The 17,566-nt window shown below is 44.2% G+C and overlaps 1 protein-coding gene across 8 annotated transcripts in view; it reads right to left on the minus strand.

Moving 5' to 3' along the window:
* The window catches only part of washc4 (WASH complex subunit 4), a 425,031-nt gene that overhangs the window by 118,859 nt on the left and 288,606 nt on the right, over positions 1–17,566 (minus strand). For all 8 annotated transcript variants that reach the window (XM_072471956.1, XM_072471955.1, XM_072471953.1 and 5 more), the window contains one exon: positions 2,080–2,187. In XM_072471956.1, coding sequence (XP_072328057.1) covers positions 2,080–2,187 — 108 coding nt within the window. The remainder of the gene's footprint in view (positions 1–2,079; positions 2,188–17,566) is intronic.

Raw genomic sequence — 17,566 nt, forward strand, 5'->3', positions numbered from 1 at the left:
GATACTAAATGAATATTTTTCGTCAGTATTCACTCAGGAAAAAGATAATGTTGTGGAGGAGAATGCTGAGACCCAGGCAATTAGAATAGATGGCATTGAGGTACGTAGGGAAGGTGTTGGCAATTGTGGACAGGCTGAAAATAGATAAGTCCCCGGGGCCTGATGGGATTTATCCTAGGATTCTCTGGGAGGCCAGGGAAGAGATTGCTGGACCTTTGGCTTTGATTTTTATGTCATCATTGGCTACAGGAATAGTGCCAGAGGACTGGAGGATAGCAAATGTGGTCCCTTTGTTCAAAAAGGGGAGCAGAGACAACCCCGGCAACGATAGAAGGGTGGGCCTCACATCTGTAGTGGGTAAAGTCTTGGAGGGGATTATAAGAGACAAGATTTATAATCATCTAGATAGGAATAATATGATCAGGGATAGTCAGCATGGCTTTGTGAAGGGTAGGTCATGCCTCACAAACCTTATCGAGTTATTTGAGAAGGTGACTGAACAGGTAGACGAGGGTAGAGCAGTTGATGTGGTGTATATGGATTTCAGTAAAGTGTTTGATAAGGTTCTCCACGGTAGGCTATTGCAGAAATTACGGAGGCTGGGGATTGAGGGAGATTTAGAGATGTGGATCAGAAATTGGCTAGCTGAAAGAAGACAGAGGGTGGTTGATGGGAAATGTTCAGAATGGAGTTCAGTGACAAGTGGCGTACCACAAGGATCTGTTCTGGGGCCGTTGCTGTTTGTCATTTTTATCAATGACCTAGAGGAAGGCGCAGAGGGGTGGGTGAGTAAATTTGCAGACGACACTAAAGTTGGTGGTGTTGTCGACAGTGTGGAAGGAGGGATATAGATAAGCTGCAGAGCTGGGCTGAGAGGTGGCAAATGGAGAGGTGGCAAATGGAGTTTAATGTAGAGAAGTGTGAGGTGATTCACTTTGGAAGGAATAACAGGAATGCGGAATATTTGGCTAATGGGAAAGTTATTGGAAGTGTGGATGAGCAGAGGGATCTAGGTGTCCATGTACATAGATCCCTGAAAGTTGCCACCCAGGTTAGATAGGGTTGTGAAGAAGGCCTATGGAGTGTTGGCCTTTATTGGTAGAGGGATTGAGTTCCGGAGTCGGGAGGTCATGTTGCAGCTGTACAAAACTCTGGTGCGGCCGCATTTGGAGTATTGCGTATAGTTCTGGTCACCGCATTATCGGAAGGACGTGGAGGCTTTGGTGCGGGTGCAGAGGAGATTTACCAGGATGTTGCCTGGTATGGAGGGAAAATCTTATGAGGAAAGGCTGATGGACTCGAGGTTGTTTTCGTTGGAGAGAAGAAGGAGGTTGTTTTCGTTGGAGAGAAGAAGGTTAAGAGGAGACTTAATAGAGGCATACAAAATGATCAGGGGGTTGGATAGGGTGGACAGTGAGAGCCTTCTCCCGCGGATGGATATGGCTGGCACGAGGGGACATAACTTTAAACTGAGGGGTAATAGATATAGGACAGAGGTCAGAGGTAGGTTCTTTACGCAAAGAGTAGTGAGGCCGTGGAATGCCCTACCTGCTACAGTAGTGAACTCGCCAACATTGAGGGCATTTAAAAGTTTATTGGATAAACATATGGATGATAATGGCATAGTGTTGGTTAGATGGCTTTTGTTTTGGTGCAACATCGTGGGCCGAAGGGCCTGTACTGCGCTGTATCGTTCTATGTTCTATATCTATGGTCACAACTCTTAAATTAAAGCTCCATACTGGTTAGCTACAATTGAAATTTTCCTTTACATTTTCCCTTGTTTCCCTCCCCCACTACAATAGGAGCAAAGGGATGCTAATTCTTTGCAAACAACCACCAGAGGTCAGAAATTACCAGTTTAACAAAGACTTTTTAAAGCATCAACACCAATACAAACTAATTTAATTCAAAAACCAAGAGGTGTTGCTAAGTCACCTGAGGTGCAGAAGAATAGAAAACCGACTGAAGAAAAGGCACTAATCTCCAGATATGGTCAATGCATTACCCCCAAAAGAACAATAAACCCACCTCTTCCCCCAAACACACACATCATATATAGAAATTATATGTACAAACCTTAGCAATGGATATCGAATTAAGGGCCTGATGTTGAAGGGTGTGAGCAATATGATACACAGAATCTGCTATAACCATTGTCCTCCTATGGACAGTGTGTTCAATTGCCTATAAAAATGAGAATGCCAAATAATTTATTGTACGCTATAAATCCATTCAAAATATAACAAATTTTACATTCGTTAATTAGTGAAGAATTTGTGTACTACCTTAAAAAAAATTGACATCAAAAGCATTTCAGAAAATATTTCAATTAGCTCATGGTAAAGTTGTGTTGTGGCCACATACCATCAATCCCAACTAATTGGATCTTGGTGCACCATAAACTGGAATCTCCCAAACTTCCAACAGAAACTAGAAGAACCACCAAAGCACCTTTTCTGATCAATACTTTGCACAACTTGAATTTATATAGCACATTTAGCAAAGGAAAACATCCGAAAGCATCACAGAGGCACAATCAGGGAAAAAAAAGGTACCAAACCAAAAGCATAGATATTAGGAAGAATGACCAAAATCTTGGTCAACAGTAAGTTTAATGGGATTTTAAACATGGAAAGGGAAATGCCGAAGTTTCAAGAAGCAGCTCCATGTATGAGACCAAGGCAAATATAAGAGTGGTCAGTGGGATCAGCGTAGATGAGCTAGCTAGGGGGATGGGTTTGGGACTTGATTATGGGCACTAGAGTTTTCATTGAGTTGAAAGTTTATAATACCCAGAACATTGGATTAGTCGAGTAAGGAGCTGACAAAGGAATAAATAATAATTTCAGCAGCAGATAGGCTGAGGTAGGGGGTGAGGTGAGTGATGTTCTGGCAGTGAAAGGTGTTTTATGTGATTGAGAGGAAATTGGGTCAAAAATTCAGAACACACTGTGAACAGTCTGATTCACCCCACGATAGTAACCGGGTCAGGAGTTGTAATTGGTGGTTAGTGTCAACAGCTACTGGAGAAAATTGCAGCTCATTCACAACAGGGTGTCAGACAAACCTTCTGATTCAGAAGTCAAGAGAATTAATGCACAGTGGGTGTACCTACACCACAGGGACTGCAATGGTTCAAAAAGGCAGCTCACCACCACCTTCTCAAGGGCAATCAGGAATGAAGTATCAATGCTGGGCTAGCCGGCAATGCCCACATCCCTATTTTTTTTTTAAATGGAAGCTGACCCCATGTTCAAAGATGAGGGCAGTAGTTAGATGAGGGAAGATGATGGCATAGTGACAATGTCATTGGACGTTAGCCCAAGCTAATACTCTGGGGACATGGGTTCAGATTCCACCGTGGCAGCTGGTAGAATTTAAATTCAGGTAATAAATATGAAATTGAAAGTTAGTCTCAGTAATGGAGACCATGAAACTATCATTGATTGTTGTAATTACCCACCTGGTTCATTATTGTCCTTTAGGGAAGTAAATCTGCTGCCCTTTCCTGGGTTGGCCAACTCCAGAGTCACAGCCATGTAGTTTCAATAAGGTCCCCCCTCATCCTTCTAAACTCCAACGAGTACAGACCCAGAGTCCTCAACCGTTCCTCATACGACAAGCTCTTCATTCCAGGGATCATTCTTTTGAGCCTCCTCTGGACCCTCTCCAAGGCCAGCTCATCCTTCCTTAGATACGTGGCCAAAAACTGCTCACAACCTGAAGAGAATCGTGAACAAGGACTCCCAAGTCCCTTTGTGCTTCTGATTTCCTCAGCATCTCCCCATTTAGAAAATAGTCTCTGCCTGCATTTATCCTTCCAAAAGGCATAATCTCACTTTTCCATTGTATTCTATCTGCTACTTCTTTGCCCACTCTGCTAGCCTGTCCAAGTCCTTCTGCAGCCCGCCTGCTTCCTCAATACAACATGTCCCTCTACAGATCTTTGTATCATTTTGGAAGCGAAAACAGGAAGGCAGATTACTACCTGAATGGTTGTAAATTGGGAGAGGGGGGGGGGAAGAGAGAGAGAGAGAGAGTGTTCAGTGGGACCTGGGTGTCGTTGAGCACCATTCGCTGAAGGTAAGCATGCAGGTGCAGCAGGCGGTAAAGAAGGCTAATGGTATGTTGGCCTTCATTGCAAGAGGTTTTGAGTATAGAAGCAGGGATGTGTTGCTGCAATTATACAGGGCCTTGGTGAGGCCACATCTGAAGTATTGTTTTGGTCTCCTTCTCTGAGGAAGGAAGTTCTTGCCCTCGAGGGAGTGCAGCGAAGGTTTATCAGACTGATTCCAGGGATGGCGGGACTGTCATATGAGGAGAGATTGACTAGATTGGGATTGTTCTCGCTGGAGTTCAGAAGAATGAGGGGGGATCTCATAGAGACTAAAAAAATTCTAACAGGACTAGACAGGGTAGATGCAGGGAAGATGTTACCAATGATGGGTGTGTCCAGAACCAGGGATCACAGTCGGAGGATTCAGGGTAAACCATTTCGGACAGAGATAAGGAGACATTTCTTCACACAGAGTGGTGAGTCTGTGGAATTCATTACCACAGGAAGTAGTTGATGCTGAAACTTTGAATATATTTAAGAGGCGACTGGATATAGCAATGGGGAGAATGGGATCAAAGGCTATGGGGAGAAAGCAGGATTAGGCTATTGAGTTGGATGATCAGCCATGATCGTGACGAATGGCAGAGCAGGCTCGAAGGCCTGCTCCTGCTCCTATCTTCTGTGTATCGATGTATCTGTAAACTTAACAACAGTGCCTTCAGTGCCTTCTCCCAGATTATTAAACAGTCGCCAAAGTAAGCATGCAGCTGCAGCAGGCGGTAAACAAGACAAATGGTCTTGCTTTCATAGTGAGACTATTCAAATCCAGGAGCAGGGATGTCTTGCTTCAGTTATACAGGGTCTTAGTGAGTTTAGTCTCCTTATCTGAGGAAGAATGTTCTTGCTACAGAGAGACTGCAGCAAAGATTTACCAGGCTAATTCCTGTGATGGCAGGACTGCCGCTTGAGGAGAGATTGATTTGGTTAGGATATTTGCTGGAGTTTGGAAGAATGAGGAGGATCTCATAGAAACCTATCAAACCTATAGTAATCTCATAGAAAATTCTAATAGGGCTAGATAGGGTAGATGCAGAAGGATGTTCTCGATGGCAGGGACATCCAGAACCAGGGGTCACGGTCTGATGATACGGGTTAGACCATTGGGTGGGGTTACTGGGTTATGGGGATAGGGTGGAGGTGTTGACCTTGAGTAGGGTGCTCTTTCCAGAGCCGGTGCAGACTCGATGGGCCGAATGGCCTCCTTCTGCACTGTAAATTCTATGATAAATTCTATGATTTAGGACAGAGATGAGGAGAAATCTCTTCACCCAGAGAGTGGTGAGTCAGAAAGTAGTTGAGGCCAAAACATTGTAAGTTTGCAATAAGGAATTAGATAAATCTTATGGGGCTAAAGGGATCAAAGAATATGGGAGGGAAAACGGAACAAGTTACTGAGTTAGATGATCAGCTATGAACGGCAGAGCAGGCTCCAAGGGCCGAATAGCCTCCTCCTATTTTCGTTGTTTTTTTAAAAAAATATATTTTATTACAAACATGTATCAAAACAGGTTACAGCGGATAAACATCCCAGGAAACATAATTCCCAACAATCAACTATAGTCTGTACAGATTTCCCCCCCTTTTCACCCCCCCCCGCCACACGACGAACAGCCCCTCAAAGACAGTCACAAACATCCCCACCTTTTCTCAAACCCCCCCTGAATAGCCCCTTAACTCATACTTTATCTTATCTAATCGTAGGAAGTCGTACAGGTCACCCAACTAAGCCGCTACCCCCGGTGGCGATGCCGACCGCCACTGCAGCAAAATTCGCCGCTGTGCAATCACAGTGAGGCGAAGGCCACGACATCAGCCTTCCTCCTCTCCAAGAGCTCCGGCTTCTCTGAAACCCCAAATATCGCCACCGAAGGTTCCGGGTCCACCTCCTCCTCCACTATCCTGGCTAAGACCACGAACACTCCCACCCAGAATCTTCCCAATTTTTCACAACCTCAAAACATGTGCGCGTGATTCGCTGGCCCCTGCCCACACCTCTTACACTCATCTGCTACCCCCTGAAAGAACCCACTGATTCTCACCCGAGAATGCACCCTTTGCACCACCTTAAACTATATCAGGTTCATCCTTGCACAAGAGGTCCCGTTTCCCTACGCAGTGCCTCACTCCATACTCCCCAACTGATCTCCCCTCCCAACTCCGCTTTTCATTTCTCCTTGATCTTCACCACCCACTTGCCTCCCTGCTCCCCCAGCCACTTGATATATCCTCAATTCTTCCCTCCCCTTCCATATCCAGAAGCAGCAGTCACTCCAGCAGGGTGTATCCCGGGAACCGAGGAACCCCCTCCAGACCTTTCGCGCAAGTCCCAAACCTGCAGATAACTGAATTCACTCCCCCTCGGAAGCTCTACCCTCTCCCTTAGCTCCTCCAGACTGGCGAACCCTTCCCCCAAACACAGATCCCTCACCTTGACCAGCCCCACTTCCCTCCACCTCCTGTATACACTATTCATCCCCCCCGGCTCAAACCCATGATTCTCACAGCGGCGTTAGCACCAACATCCCTTCCACCCTAAAATGCCTCAACTAATTCCATATCTTCACCGTGGATTGCACCACCGGGCTCCCTGAATACCTACTCAGAGCCACTGTCAATGCTGCCGTCACCATAGTCCTCAAACTAGACCCCTTACAAGATTCCTCCCTCCGTCCAAACCCACTCTACCCCTTCTCCTTCCCACCGCCGCTGCACCTTGTCCACATTCGCCGCCCAATAGTAATGAACTACTTTCATTGTTACTATGTAAGAACAATTAGAGATGGGCTACAAATGCTGACCTTGCAAGCTATGCCGATATCCCATTAATGAATAAAGGGAGAGAAAAGAGGAATGTGATGAAAAAGAAAATCCATCACAGGAAATGCTCTGACTACGATGGGTCAGTAGGAAAGGAGAATGAGAGACTTGCATTTATATCGGATCTTTCATGACTCAAGATATCCCAAAATATTATCCTGCCAATTAAGTCAGAATGGAAGAGAGGCAATGTAATCATGGCTCTAATGTAGGGAAATGTGACAGCAAGATCTCACAAACAGGAGTGAAATAAGTGACCAGGTAATTTGTTCGTTTAATTCTTGGTGACAGTCTTGTGGCGCAGTGGGTTGCACTGGGCCAGAAACTCCATGTTCAAGTCCCACTTTAGTGCTTTCTGGCTACAGAAGAGGGCGGCATGGTAGCACAGCGGTTAGCATTGTTGCTTCACAGCGCCAGGATCCCAGGTTCGATTCCTGGCTTGGGTCACTGTCTGTGCGGAGTCTGCACATTCTGCCTGTGACTGCGTGGTTTTCCTCCAGTTGCTCCGGTTTCCTCCACAAGTGCCGAAGACGTGCTTGTTAGGTAATTTGGACATTTTGAATTCTCCCTGTGTACCTGTAGAAGGAACTTTAGTTGGCGGATTAGTTGCCTTAATACCCTGTATTCCTTCTGAACTGGCTGCTTGACTATATTTCATGGCAATAGGCACTTGGCAAAGCATGATGGATATATTAGCTTTATTTCAGTCAAGAAGTTCTGCATGTAATAGGCAGAAGGTCAGACTATGTAAACAAGTGCACAGCTGCTCATTTTGCTGAGAGTAGACTATTATTATTGTTCTTAGGCTGGGAATTCAAGGCCTGTTGTTTAACACTGCTCGCTTTTCTGTCTCTGGGCTTATCAAAGGAATGCCTCGTTTTTTCTAAATATTGCTTATTAAGCCGTATAAAGTACTGCTATACTCTTGTAAGGTGGGGACAATTAGAAGGACGGTGGTCACTCTAACTCCCTCCATGAACTTGGTGTTATAATAAAAGACTTTTGCGAAACCTCAAAGTGCTGGCTATTTATTTCCACAACAATTGGCGTAGTCGTGCAGTTTCCCTAATTTAACGGGAAGCGAACCCCGAAACAGATCTCTAAACAGGACTCTCTCAGCTGAAAGGGAGAGAGCCATAGCGCGACCCCAGCTGAAAAGGGGGTCTGCGGCTCGGCAGCCTTAATTACTGGCCAGTGACTCATGCTAGGAGAGTTATCTTAATTAATAAATTAATGATAGCTGCATGGGAAGAAAAAGGTGCTTTAGAGACTAAAATTTTTTTTTAAAGACTTCGAGGTTCGTGAAAGGATAAACACCGGTGTGCGCCCCCTGTAGTATTTGTAAATGATTTCCGCGGTTGTTGTTATTGTTATACATATGTTCTGAAGTATTTTGCAGAAGGAACGATGAGCACTAAACTCGCCGCTCCCTCACAGGTCGTCCTGAAGCCTCGGTAAAGAACATAAGAACTAGGAGCAGGAGTAGGCCATCTGGCCCCTCGAGCCTGCTCCACCATTCAATGAGATCATGGCTGATCTTTTGTGGACTCAGCTCCACTTTCCGGCCCGAACACCATAACCCTTAATCCCTTTATTCTTCAAAAAACTATCTATCTTTATCTTAAAAACATTTAATGAAGGAGCCTCTACTCCTTCACTGGGCAAGGAATTCCATAGATTCACAACCCTTTGGGTGAAGAAGTTCCTCTTAAACTCAGTCCTAAATCTACTTCCCCTTATTTTGAGGCTATGCCCCCTAGTTCTGCTTTCACCCGCCAGTGGAAACAACCTGCCCGCATCTATCCTATTTATTCCCTTCATAATCTTATATGTTGCTATAAGATCCCCCCTCATCCTTCTAAATTCCAACGAGTACAGTCCCAGTCTACTCAACCTCTCCTCGTAATCCAACCCCTTCAGCTCTGGGATTAACCTAGTGAATCTCCTCTGCACACCCTCCAGTGCCAGTACGTCCTTTCTCAAGTAAGGAGACCAAAACTGAACACAATACACCAGGTGTGGCCTCACTAACACCTTATACAATTGCAGCAGAACCTCCCTAGTCTTAAACTCCATCCCTCTAGCAATGAAGGACAAAATTCCATTTGCCTTCTTAATCACCTGTTGCACCTGAAAACCAACTTTTTGCGACTCATGCACTAGCACACCCAGGTCTCTCTGCACAGCAGCATGTTTTAATATTTTATCATTTAAATAATAATCCCTTTTGTTGTTATTCCTACCAAAATGGATAACCTCACATTTGTCAACATTGTATTCCATCTGCCAGACCCTAGCCCATTCACTTAGCCTATCCAAATCCCTCTGCAGACTTCCAGTATCCTCTGCACTTTTTGCTTTACCACTTATCTTAGTGTCGTCTGCAAACTTGGACACATTGCCCTTGGTCCCCAACTCCAAATCATCTATGTAAATTGTGAACAGTTGTGGGCCCAACACTGATCCCTGAGGGACACCACTAGCTACTGATTGCCAACCAGAGAAACACCCATTAATCCCCACTCTTTGCTTTCTATTAATTAACCAATCCTCTATCCATGCTACTACTTTCCCCTTAATGCCATGCATCTTTATCTTATGCAACAACCTTTTGTGTGGCACCTTGTCAAAGGCTTTCTGGAAATCCAGATATATCACATCCATTGGCTCCCCGTTATCTACCGCACTGTTCATGTCCTCAAAAAATTCCACTAAATTAGTTAGGCACGACCTGCCCTTTATGAACCCATGCTACGTCTGTCCAATGGGACAATTTCCATCCAGATGCCTCGCTATTTCTTCCTTGATGATAGATTCCAGCATCTTCCCTACTACCGAAGTTAAGCTCACTGGCCTATAATTACCCACTTTCTGCCTACCTCCTTTTTTAAACAGCGGTGTCACGTTTGCTAATTTCCAATCCGCCGGGACCACCCCAGAGTCTAGTGAATTTTGGTAAATTATCACTAGTGCATTTGCAATTTCCCTAGCCATCTCTTTTAGCACTCTGGGATGCATTCCATCAGGTCCAGGAGACTTGTCTACCTTTAGCCCCATTAGCTTGCCCATCACTACCTCCTTGGTGATAGCAATCCTCTCAAGGTCCTTACCTGTCATAGCCTCATTTCCATCAGTCACTGGCATGTTATTTGTGTCTTCCTGAAGACCTACCCAAAAAACCTGTTCAGTTCCTCAGCCATTTCCTCATCTCCCATTACTAAATCTCCCTTCTCATCCTCTAAAGGACCAATATTTACCTTAGTCACTCTTTTTTGTTTTATGTATTTGTAGAAACTTTTACTATCTGTTTTTATATTCTGAGCAAGTTTACTCTCATAATCTATCTTACATAAAGATATCCGGAGCGAGAAAGAAGGTGAACTCCTTAAAGAGGACAGATAAGGGAGTCAAAATGAGGAAGAAAATGAAAAGAAACAATCGTAAAGCAACAGAATGAGGTAGGAAAACCTATATGTCCCGCATAGGAATCTAATGAAGCTGACCCCCTTTCGGAAAAAAAAACAGGGGAGTAAAAGTAAATAGAAGATTAAGGTAAAAGCGTAACAGAGGAGTTCCTGGAGAGAAAAGGAATTCAGAATTTCTGGAGCCGTGAGATAAGGCTAACGGTTTACTGTGATATTTGTGAGCTGTGAGAATCTGTGTGTTTTGTTTAACCAATTAATTTTAGTCAAAGCATGAAGCGGGTTGTATGTTTTATCGTCTGTCTTTGTGAGTCAGAGATTATAAATTAAGTGATTTTTGTTGAGATTTCTCTAATGAACAGAAACATTGGAAATTACGATCAGTTTAAAAGAAAGTGCCTTTACGAATAAAAGTAATTGAATATGAATAAGTTTTTAGATTGCGTAAAAAAACGTGAATGGCATCATGCCAAGTTCTCCGCCCCTTAGATTCTGCAGGAAACATTAACCATTTCAGCAGACAGTTGATCTTTTCTGAATTGACAAAGAAAAGATATACGTCTCTAAGAATAGCTAATGCCTATAAAATCAATCATTGGAAATTGACTTAAATGTGTGCTATTTAAAGCCTCCTCCCAGGAGATGTTTTGCTGCTTTTAAAATACTCTTATGGTGCATCTTGGCCTGCTTTAAAAGACGGAATTGCGGTCCCACCTGGTATAAACGGGGACTGGGCTTACAATGATGCTCATTTAAATTAAGGAAATGAGTCCCTCGAACACTGGTTAGCAAGTAGAGGGAAAGAGGTTATCATGCAAGAGGCCAAGGAGCATTTAACCCCCAGGAAGGTGCAGACATTATTGAATTGCATGCTACCAGAGCATGCACAAAGTTACAAATTGATTAATCTCACCGGGCAAACACAGCCATGGACGACAGTGGTTACCTCCTTGGTGAACATGGACCGGGAAGGAATGTTCATGGCCCCCAAAGATCAAAAGCCGAGAATCACAGGGCAATTCTACCAGGGAAAGGGTGGGCACGGTCGTGGTCAGCAGGCCAGCAGGGGGCAGCGAGGCAGGGGTAGAGGCAGAGGACAGTGGCAAGGAAGAGATAGATCCCAGGATTAATGTAGGCGATGTGGGGCAAAGGGACATTGGGCTCGTGATTGTAACTTTAATCTCCAGGATGGATGCGCCCCACTCGGAGACATGCCCCCTCCCCCACCTCCATTTACGTACACTGACCCGAACCCTAACCAAAACCAATAGGGATGCCACGGAGAAAAGGTGATACAGGCGGCTATGATCAGACTGTCCAACTCAATAAGAGACGAACCCATGACAACGGTTAAAATAGGAGATCATTATGTGGACTTTCTGGTCGATACCGACGCTACTATGTCATCTGTGCCCCCCTCAGTGGAATTAAACCCCGGTGAGTCCTCTATTGTCACTGTGGGAGTAGCCGGCATTCCCATGACTGAGCCATTATCACGCCCGACTAACCTGGAAATTGATGATATCTCCTTGGTCGATACTATGATTATTTCAAAAACTATGCCCGTCCCTCTGCTTGGCAGGCAGACCCTCTGCAAATTAGGGGCAATAATTCATTGCACTAACAAAGGCATGTTTATGGAACTGCCGCAGATACGCGCTCATCAGTTGTTGAATTTAATAGCTTCTGACCAAGAGCCAGATCGCTCTGTGTCTGTGTTATATTGCTGGCAGCTGGACATTAACCCTTACAGCACCATTGTTAAACAACTGCAGGAAGCATTGCAAAAGATTACTGACCCTTGGGCGCAGTTATTAAAACACCTGATAGAGACCAGCCGAGAGAGCACAGTGACCCACTGCACGGCTTGGTATGCTCGTAAAGACGAGCAGTCATACAATTTACAAGCTCAATGTCACCTAGGGAAGCAGACAACATTGCATGTCACCCCATTTTTATTTTTCGGTGTTGTGGGATTAAGAATGTTAGTACAGTTGACCTATAGTCAGAGGGCCCTATTTAGGATGGGTTTAACTTCAGAACCGCATTTAACATTGGCCGTAAGACACCCCGCTAAGGCAAGGCAAATAGGAGAAGTGATCAAAGAGGCCAAAGGAAAAAAGTAATACATGGGATTTATAGTAAAATGGATGGATGAAATTGCCTGATAGAATTTTATGGCAAACAGGAGGGCAAAGTGACCTGGAAAGAGGAACAATGGCCCGCTACATTTGAAATACAACAACCTCCCCGAGAGAGCCATCATTTACTCCCTTCAATCCTGGCCCAGGTACTGGCACATCTATGGGCCCAACATAAAAATCATGTTGGAAAAGTACATTCTGCCCCAGCGCACAGGGTACAGTTACAGAAGAACGTTGCCCTGCCATGCTTGAAACAATACCGGTTGGCGTCAGACGCAGAAAAAGGGATAGAGGGAGTAATCAATATACTATTACAGCAAGGGGTGCTGAAGAGAACAAAAAGCCCCCGTAACACCTCTATACTCCCCATTCCAAAGACAGGAAGACCCAACGAGTGGTGGTTTGTGCAAGATCTTAGAGCCATCAATAAAACTGTTATCACTATTGCTCCATTGGTGCCGGACACAAATGTCATTTTGTCTTCTATCCCACCAACAACGGATACTTTCTCAGCCTTTTTCTCCATACCATTGCACCCGGAAAGTCGACATCTATTTGCTTTACATATCGGAATTAACAGTATTAAAAGAAACTTGGACGAGTGCCAGTTGTCTGCAGGCTCAACATTCCCTCAATATGATGACAATTTTATTGATGGCTCTTAGATCAGTAGCAGCCACGGCCGCCATAGTAGAAAAATCAGTACCCCTTGTACTCGACCACCCGTGTACAGTATTGGTTCCTCACTCTGTTTTGCTCCTGCTTAATCCATCCGCAACGCAGCATTTTTCTGCGTCTCGACGCACTGGGTACGAGGTAATCCTTCTCTCTAAGACTAACTTTGTCTGCAAGCGAGCACCAGCTATCAACCCTGCTACACTCTTACCCACGCCCTCGGATGAAGAACATTTGTTTCATCATGACTGTGTACAATTGGTTGAAGCCACCACAACCCCTCGCTCTGATTTATTGAGTCACCCACTTGAAAATCCAGACATCGTTTTTTTTTTACTGATGGGTCCGCGAACCGACCAAATGATACAACCCTCCTGGCCGGCTATGCAATAGTAACTCCATTCGAGATAGTGGAAGCTTTTGCTCTGCCTTCGGGAACGTCTGCCCAAGCGACTGAATTATTTGCGCTTACTCGGGCATGTATTCTAGCAAAGACAGTCAACATTTACACTGATTCTCAATACGCTTTTGGGGTAGTACACGATTTTGGCCAATTATGGAAAAACAGGGGGTTCATAACTTCCTCAGGCCAACCTATTAAGCATGCTAAATTGGTTTTAAATGTATTAGATGCTGTTCAGCTGCCCAGCAAAATAGCTGTATTAAAGTGCGAAGCGCACACTACCGCAGACAATGAAATCTCCAGGGGAAACAGATTTGCTGATAAAATAGCGAAGGAAGTGGCTCTCAAAAAACAGCCCCAACTGCAAGCTTCTGCAGTTGAACTTCCGTCCACCATAACAGAACCAAAGTTTAAAAAAGGCACAGGAGCAAGCCTCTCTACAGGAGCATCGCTCTTGGCTAAAAGCAGGTTTCGATTAAGACAATTTTGATAGGTGGATAAGAGCTTTGAAAATAAACCAAACGTTTGAAGCTCTCAGAGAAATTATACTTTTGGAGGAGTTTAAAAATTCAATTCCTGATGTAGTGAGAACTCATATGGGAACAGAGGGTTAAAACTGCGAGATTAGCAGCAGAAATGGCAGATGATTATGAATTAGTTCATAAATCAAAGCTTGGTTTCCGACATCAGTTTCAGCTTGTGAGGGATAGAAACTGGGGACATGAGAAATACTCAAGTGGTAAAGGTAAAGGTGATCTGATGGGAGATAATAAGGAGAGTGTACCTCAGATTAAAAAAGAAATCCAGGAGGGTGGAAAAGAAGTGAAAAGTTTCAAATGTTTTCACTGTAATAAACTAGGCCATGTGAAGTCACAGTGTTGGTGGTTGAAGAAAAGCACTGGGAAGGCTGATGTGGTAAAACAGGATAAGACAGTGGAGTTTGTTAAAGTGGTAAAGGAAAGTCCAAGTGAAGCGAAGGAGGTGCAAAAGATTGTACAGCCTGATCAAGAGTTGATTGATAAGAAGGTGCCAGATCTTTTAAAATAATTTACTTGCGTGGGTAAAGTTTACTCATGTGTATCAGGAGGAGCAGGTAATGAAGTCACAATTTTAAGAGATACGGGAGCTAGTCAATCCTTGATGGTTGGAGATGAGGAGTTATGTAGTCTGCAAAAAATGTTGCCAGAGGTGGTGGTAATATGTGGAATTCAGAGTGAGAGGAGTAGTGTTCCATTATATAAGGTAAGGTTGGAAAGTCCAGCCAAGAGTGGTGAAGTGGTAGTAGGATTAAAAGAGAAACTATCTTGTCCCGGAATACAGTTTATCTTGGGTAATGATATAGCTAAATCACAGGTGGGAGTGATGCCTACTGTGGTTGATAAGCCAGTGGAAAATCAGACAACTGAAGTGTTGAAGGACGAATATCCTGGGATTGTGATACCAATGTATACCAATAGTGACATTTCACTAGCAAATTGACCAAAGCCCGAACAGAAGCCATGGGATTTGATTGGAAATTGCATATCCCATATCAGCCACAATCCTCAGGAATGGTGGAAAGGGCGAATGGAATAATTAAAACTGCAGTTACAAAAGTGTGTCAACAAAATGGGCTGCTATGGCCAGATACCATACCCATAGTGATGTATGCCCTGAGAAATCTGAGAAATCGTAATACGGGTTTAACCCCGTATGAGAAAATAATTGGAACGTCCCATGACTACTGGAACTATACCCCCAATGACTCCAGCGGCAGTAGCCATAATATGGGCAGATGAGGCATCACTAAAGTATACCCAAGCCATGTGTGAAACCGCGGGAAAAAAAAAGAAAAATAACAAAAACATGAAAAGGTGCAAAAGGCTCAGATGCATCCAAAAGAGGGAAATACACACTCTTTAAACCTGGAGATGAAGTGTATGCGAAAGCACTAAACAAAGATTATTTTTCTCCGAGGTGGAATGGACCCTACCAAGTGCTGCTAACAACCCGAACAGCCGTTAAAGTAAAAGAAAAGCCAGATGGGATCCACGCAACTCGTGTAAACTACATCATACGGAACTTTGAGAGTACTAGTGAGGCGCTAACCTGAAGTGAATGACGGCGTTGATGTTTTTATATATTTTCATACTAATCCAACATCATGTAGAGGGTAAACTGAACACTAACACCTTGATATACATGTCCCACTCATACGCAGAGAGGGTAAATAAATCCAGTTGTTGGGTTTGTACACAAATTCCCAGATGCTCGGGGGAGGGCATCCCTGTTAGACCCATCCCATTCACTAGTAACGAGATAGCAGAGTGGGCGCTGCAACTGAATCATACAGGGCATGATGAGGATACACAGGATATGTTAGATTGGAGATCAGCTGGCTACGATATGAATAGGTTTAAAGGATGGTGGTGGCCTAGATTTAATGTGACACGCCAGCCGCCCTGTTTGATCCTTCCCAATTTTCTGGAGTCCCAAAGGGTAGCCTATGCTTTAGGAAACATAAAACATCTGGGACCTACCCAGTCGGCACATGTCAGTGCGACCAGACCTTGAATTGGCAACTCCCTATGTTCCACCTTACAGCTAAAGGACTATTCATCTTTGATTGGTCAGGAGTTGAAAATCAAACTAGTGGACGCTTCTGGGAAGGGGATCGATTAGACTAATGATGACTGATAGTAAAGGAAACCTGACCGCATATAACGGCACGTATTTTATCTGTGGCCACACCAGAAAATTGGGAGGGCTCCTGCTATTTGGGATACGTAGTCCCTTATGTACATCACGTCCAACAACTAAAGGACTATCCACATCACAGGACGACACGCAGTGTTATGACATGGGCACAAATGCTGGGAATCATGATGCCACCATTAGGAATAGCCGCTAATGCATACGAACTACGCAAATTAAGAGACATCCTTGAGCAGGTAGCTAATGACACTGTGGAAGCTGTTCACCAAATAGAGACTGAGATGGTTGCTACAAGAGCAGTTGCCCTACAGAATAGGATGGCCCTTGATTTCTTGTTAGCAGAGAAGGGAGGTACTTGTGCCCTGATTGGCAGTGACTGCTGCACATACATCCCTGATAACTGAGAAAATTGATAACCAGGTGGATCACATTCGTCGAGAGGTGGCACAGTTGCATGAGGATGAGGGGTGGGACTTTGGCTTTAGATGGTTGGGAACATTAGGACAGAGGATTGTGATTTGGATTATAATCATTATTGTAATCCTGATTGTCGTATGGTTACTGTTTAAATGTTGCTCGGGATGTTGTCAGGGCATGGGGGCCAGCGGATGTCAGCTTTGCCTCCATGGTCCCAGCCACTTAACAAACAGGTGTCTATCATACGCCCATTCCCCGTACATTATAACCCACCCTTTGCTGCTGAGGACACTGTGATGTACGAACAATGTGTTGATCATATGATCAACAAGGAGGGAATTGTAAAAGGAATTTTAGTTGGCGGATTAGTTGCCTTAATACCCTGTATTCCTTCTTAACTGGCTGCTTGACTATATTCCATGGCAATAGGCACTTGGCAAAGCATGATGGATATATTATCTTTAGTTCAGTCAAGAAGTTCTGCATGTAATAGGCAGAAGGTCAGACTATGTAAACAAGTGCACAGCTGCACATTTTGCTGAGAGTAGACAATTATTATTGTTCTTAGGCTGGGAATTCAAGGCCTGTTGTTTAAAACTGCACGCTTTTCTGTCTCTGGGCTTATCAAAGGAATGCCTCGTTTTTTCTAAATATTGCTTATTAAACCGTATAAATTACTGCTATACTCTTGTAAGGTGGGGACAATTAGAAGGACGGTGGTCACTCTAACTCCCTCCACGAACTTCGTGTTATAATAAAAGACTTTTGCGAAACCTCGAAGTGCTGGCTATTTTTTTCCCCAACAGTACCCGAACAGGCGCCAGAATGTGGCGACTAGGGTTTTTTCACAGTAACTTCATTGCAGTGTTAACGT

This window comes from Scyliorhinus torazame, chromosome 13 (genome assembly GCF_047496885.1).
Source record: "Scyliorhinus torazame isolate Kashiwa2021f chromosome 13, sScyTor2.1, whole genome shotgun sequence".
NCBI lineage: Eukaryota > Metazoa > Chordata > Chondrichthyes > Carcharhiniformes > Scyliorhinidae > Scyliorhinus > Scyliorhinus torazame.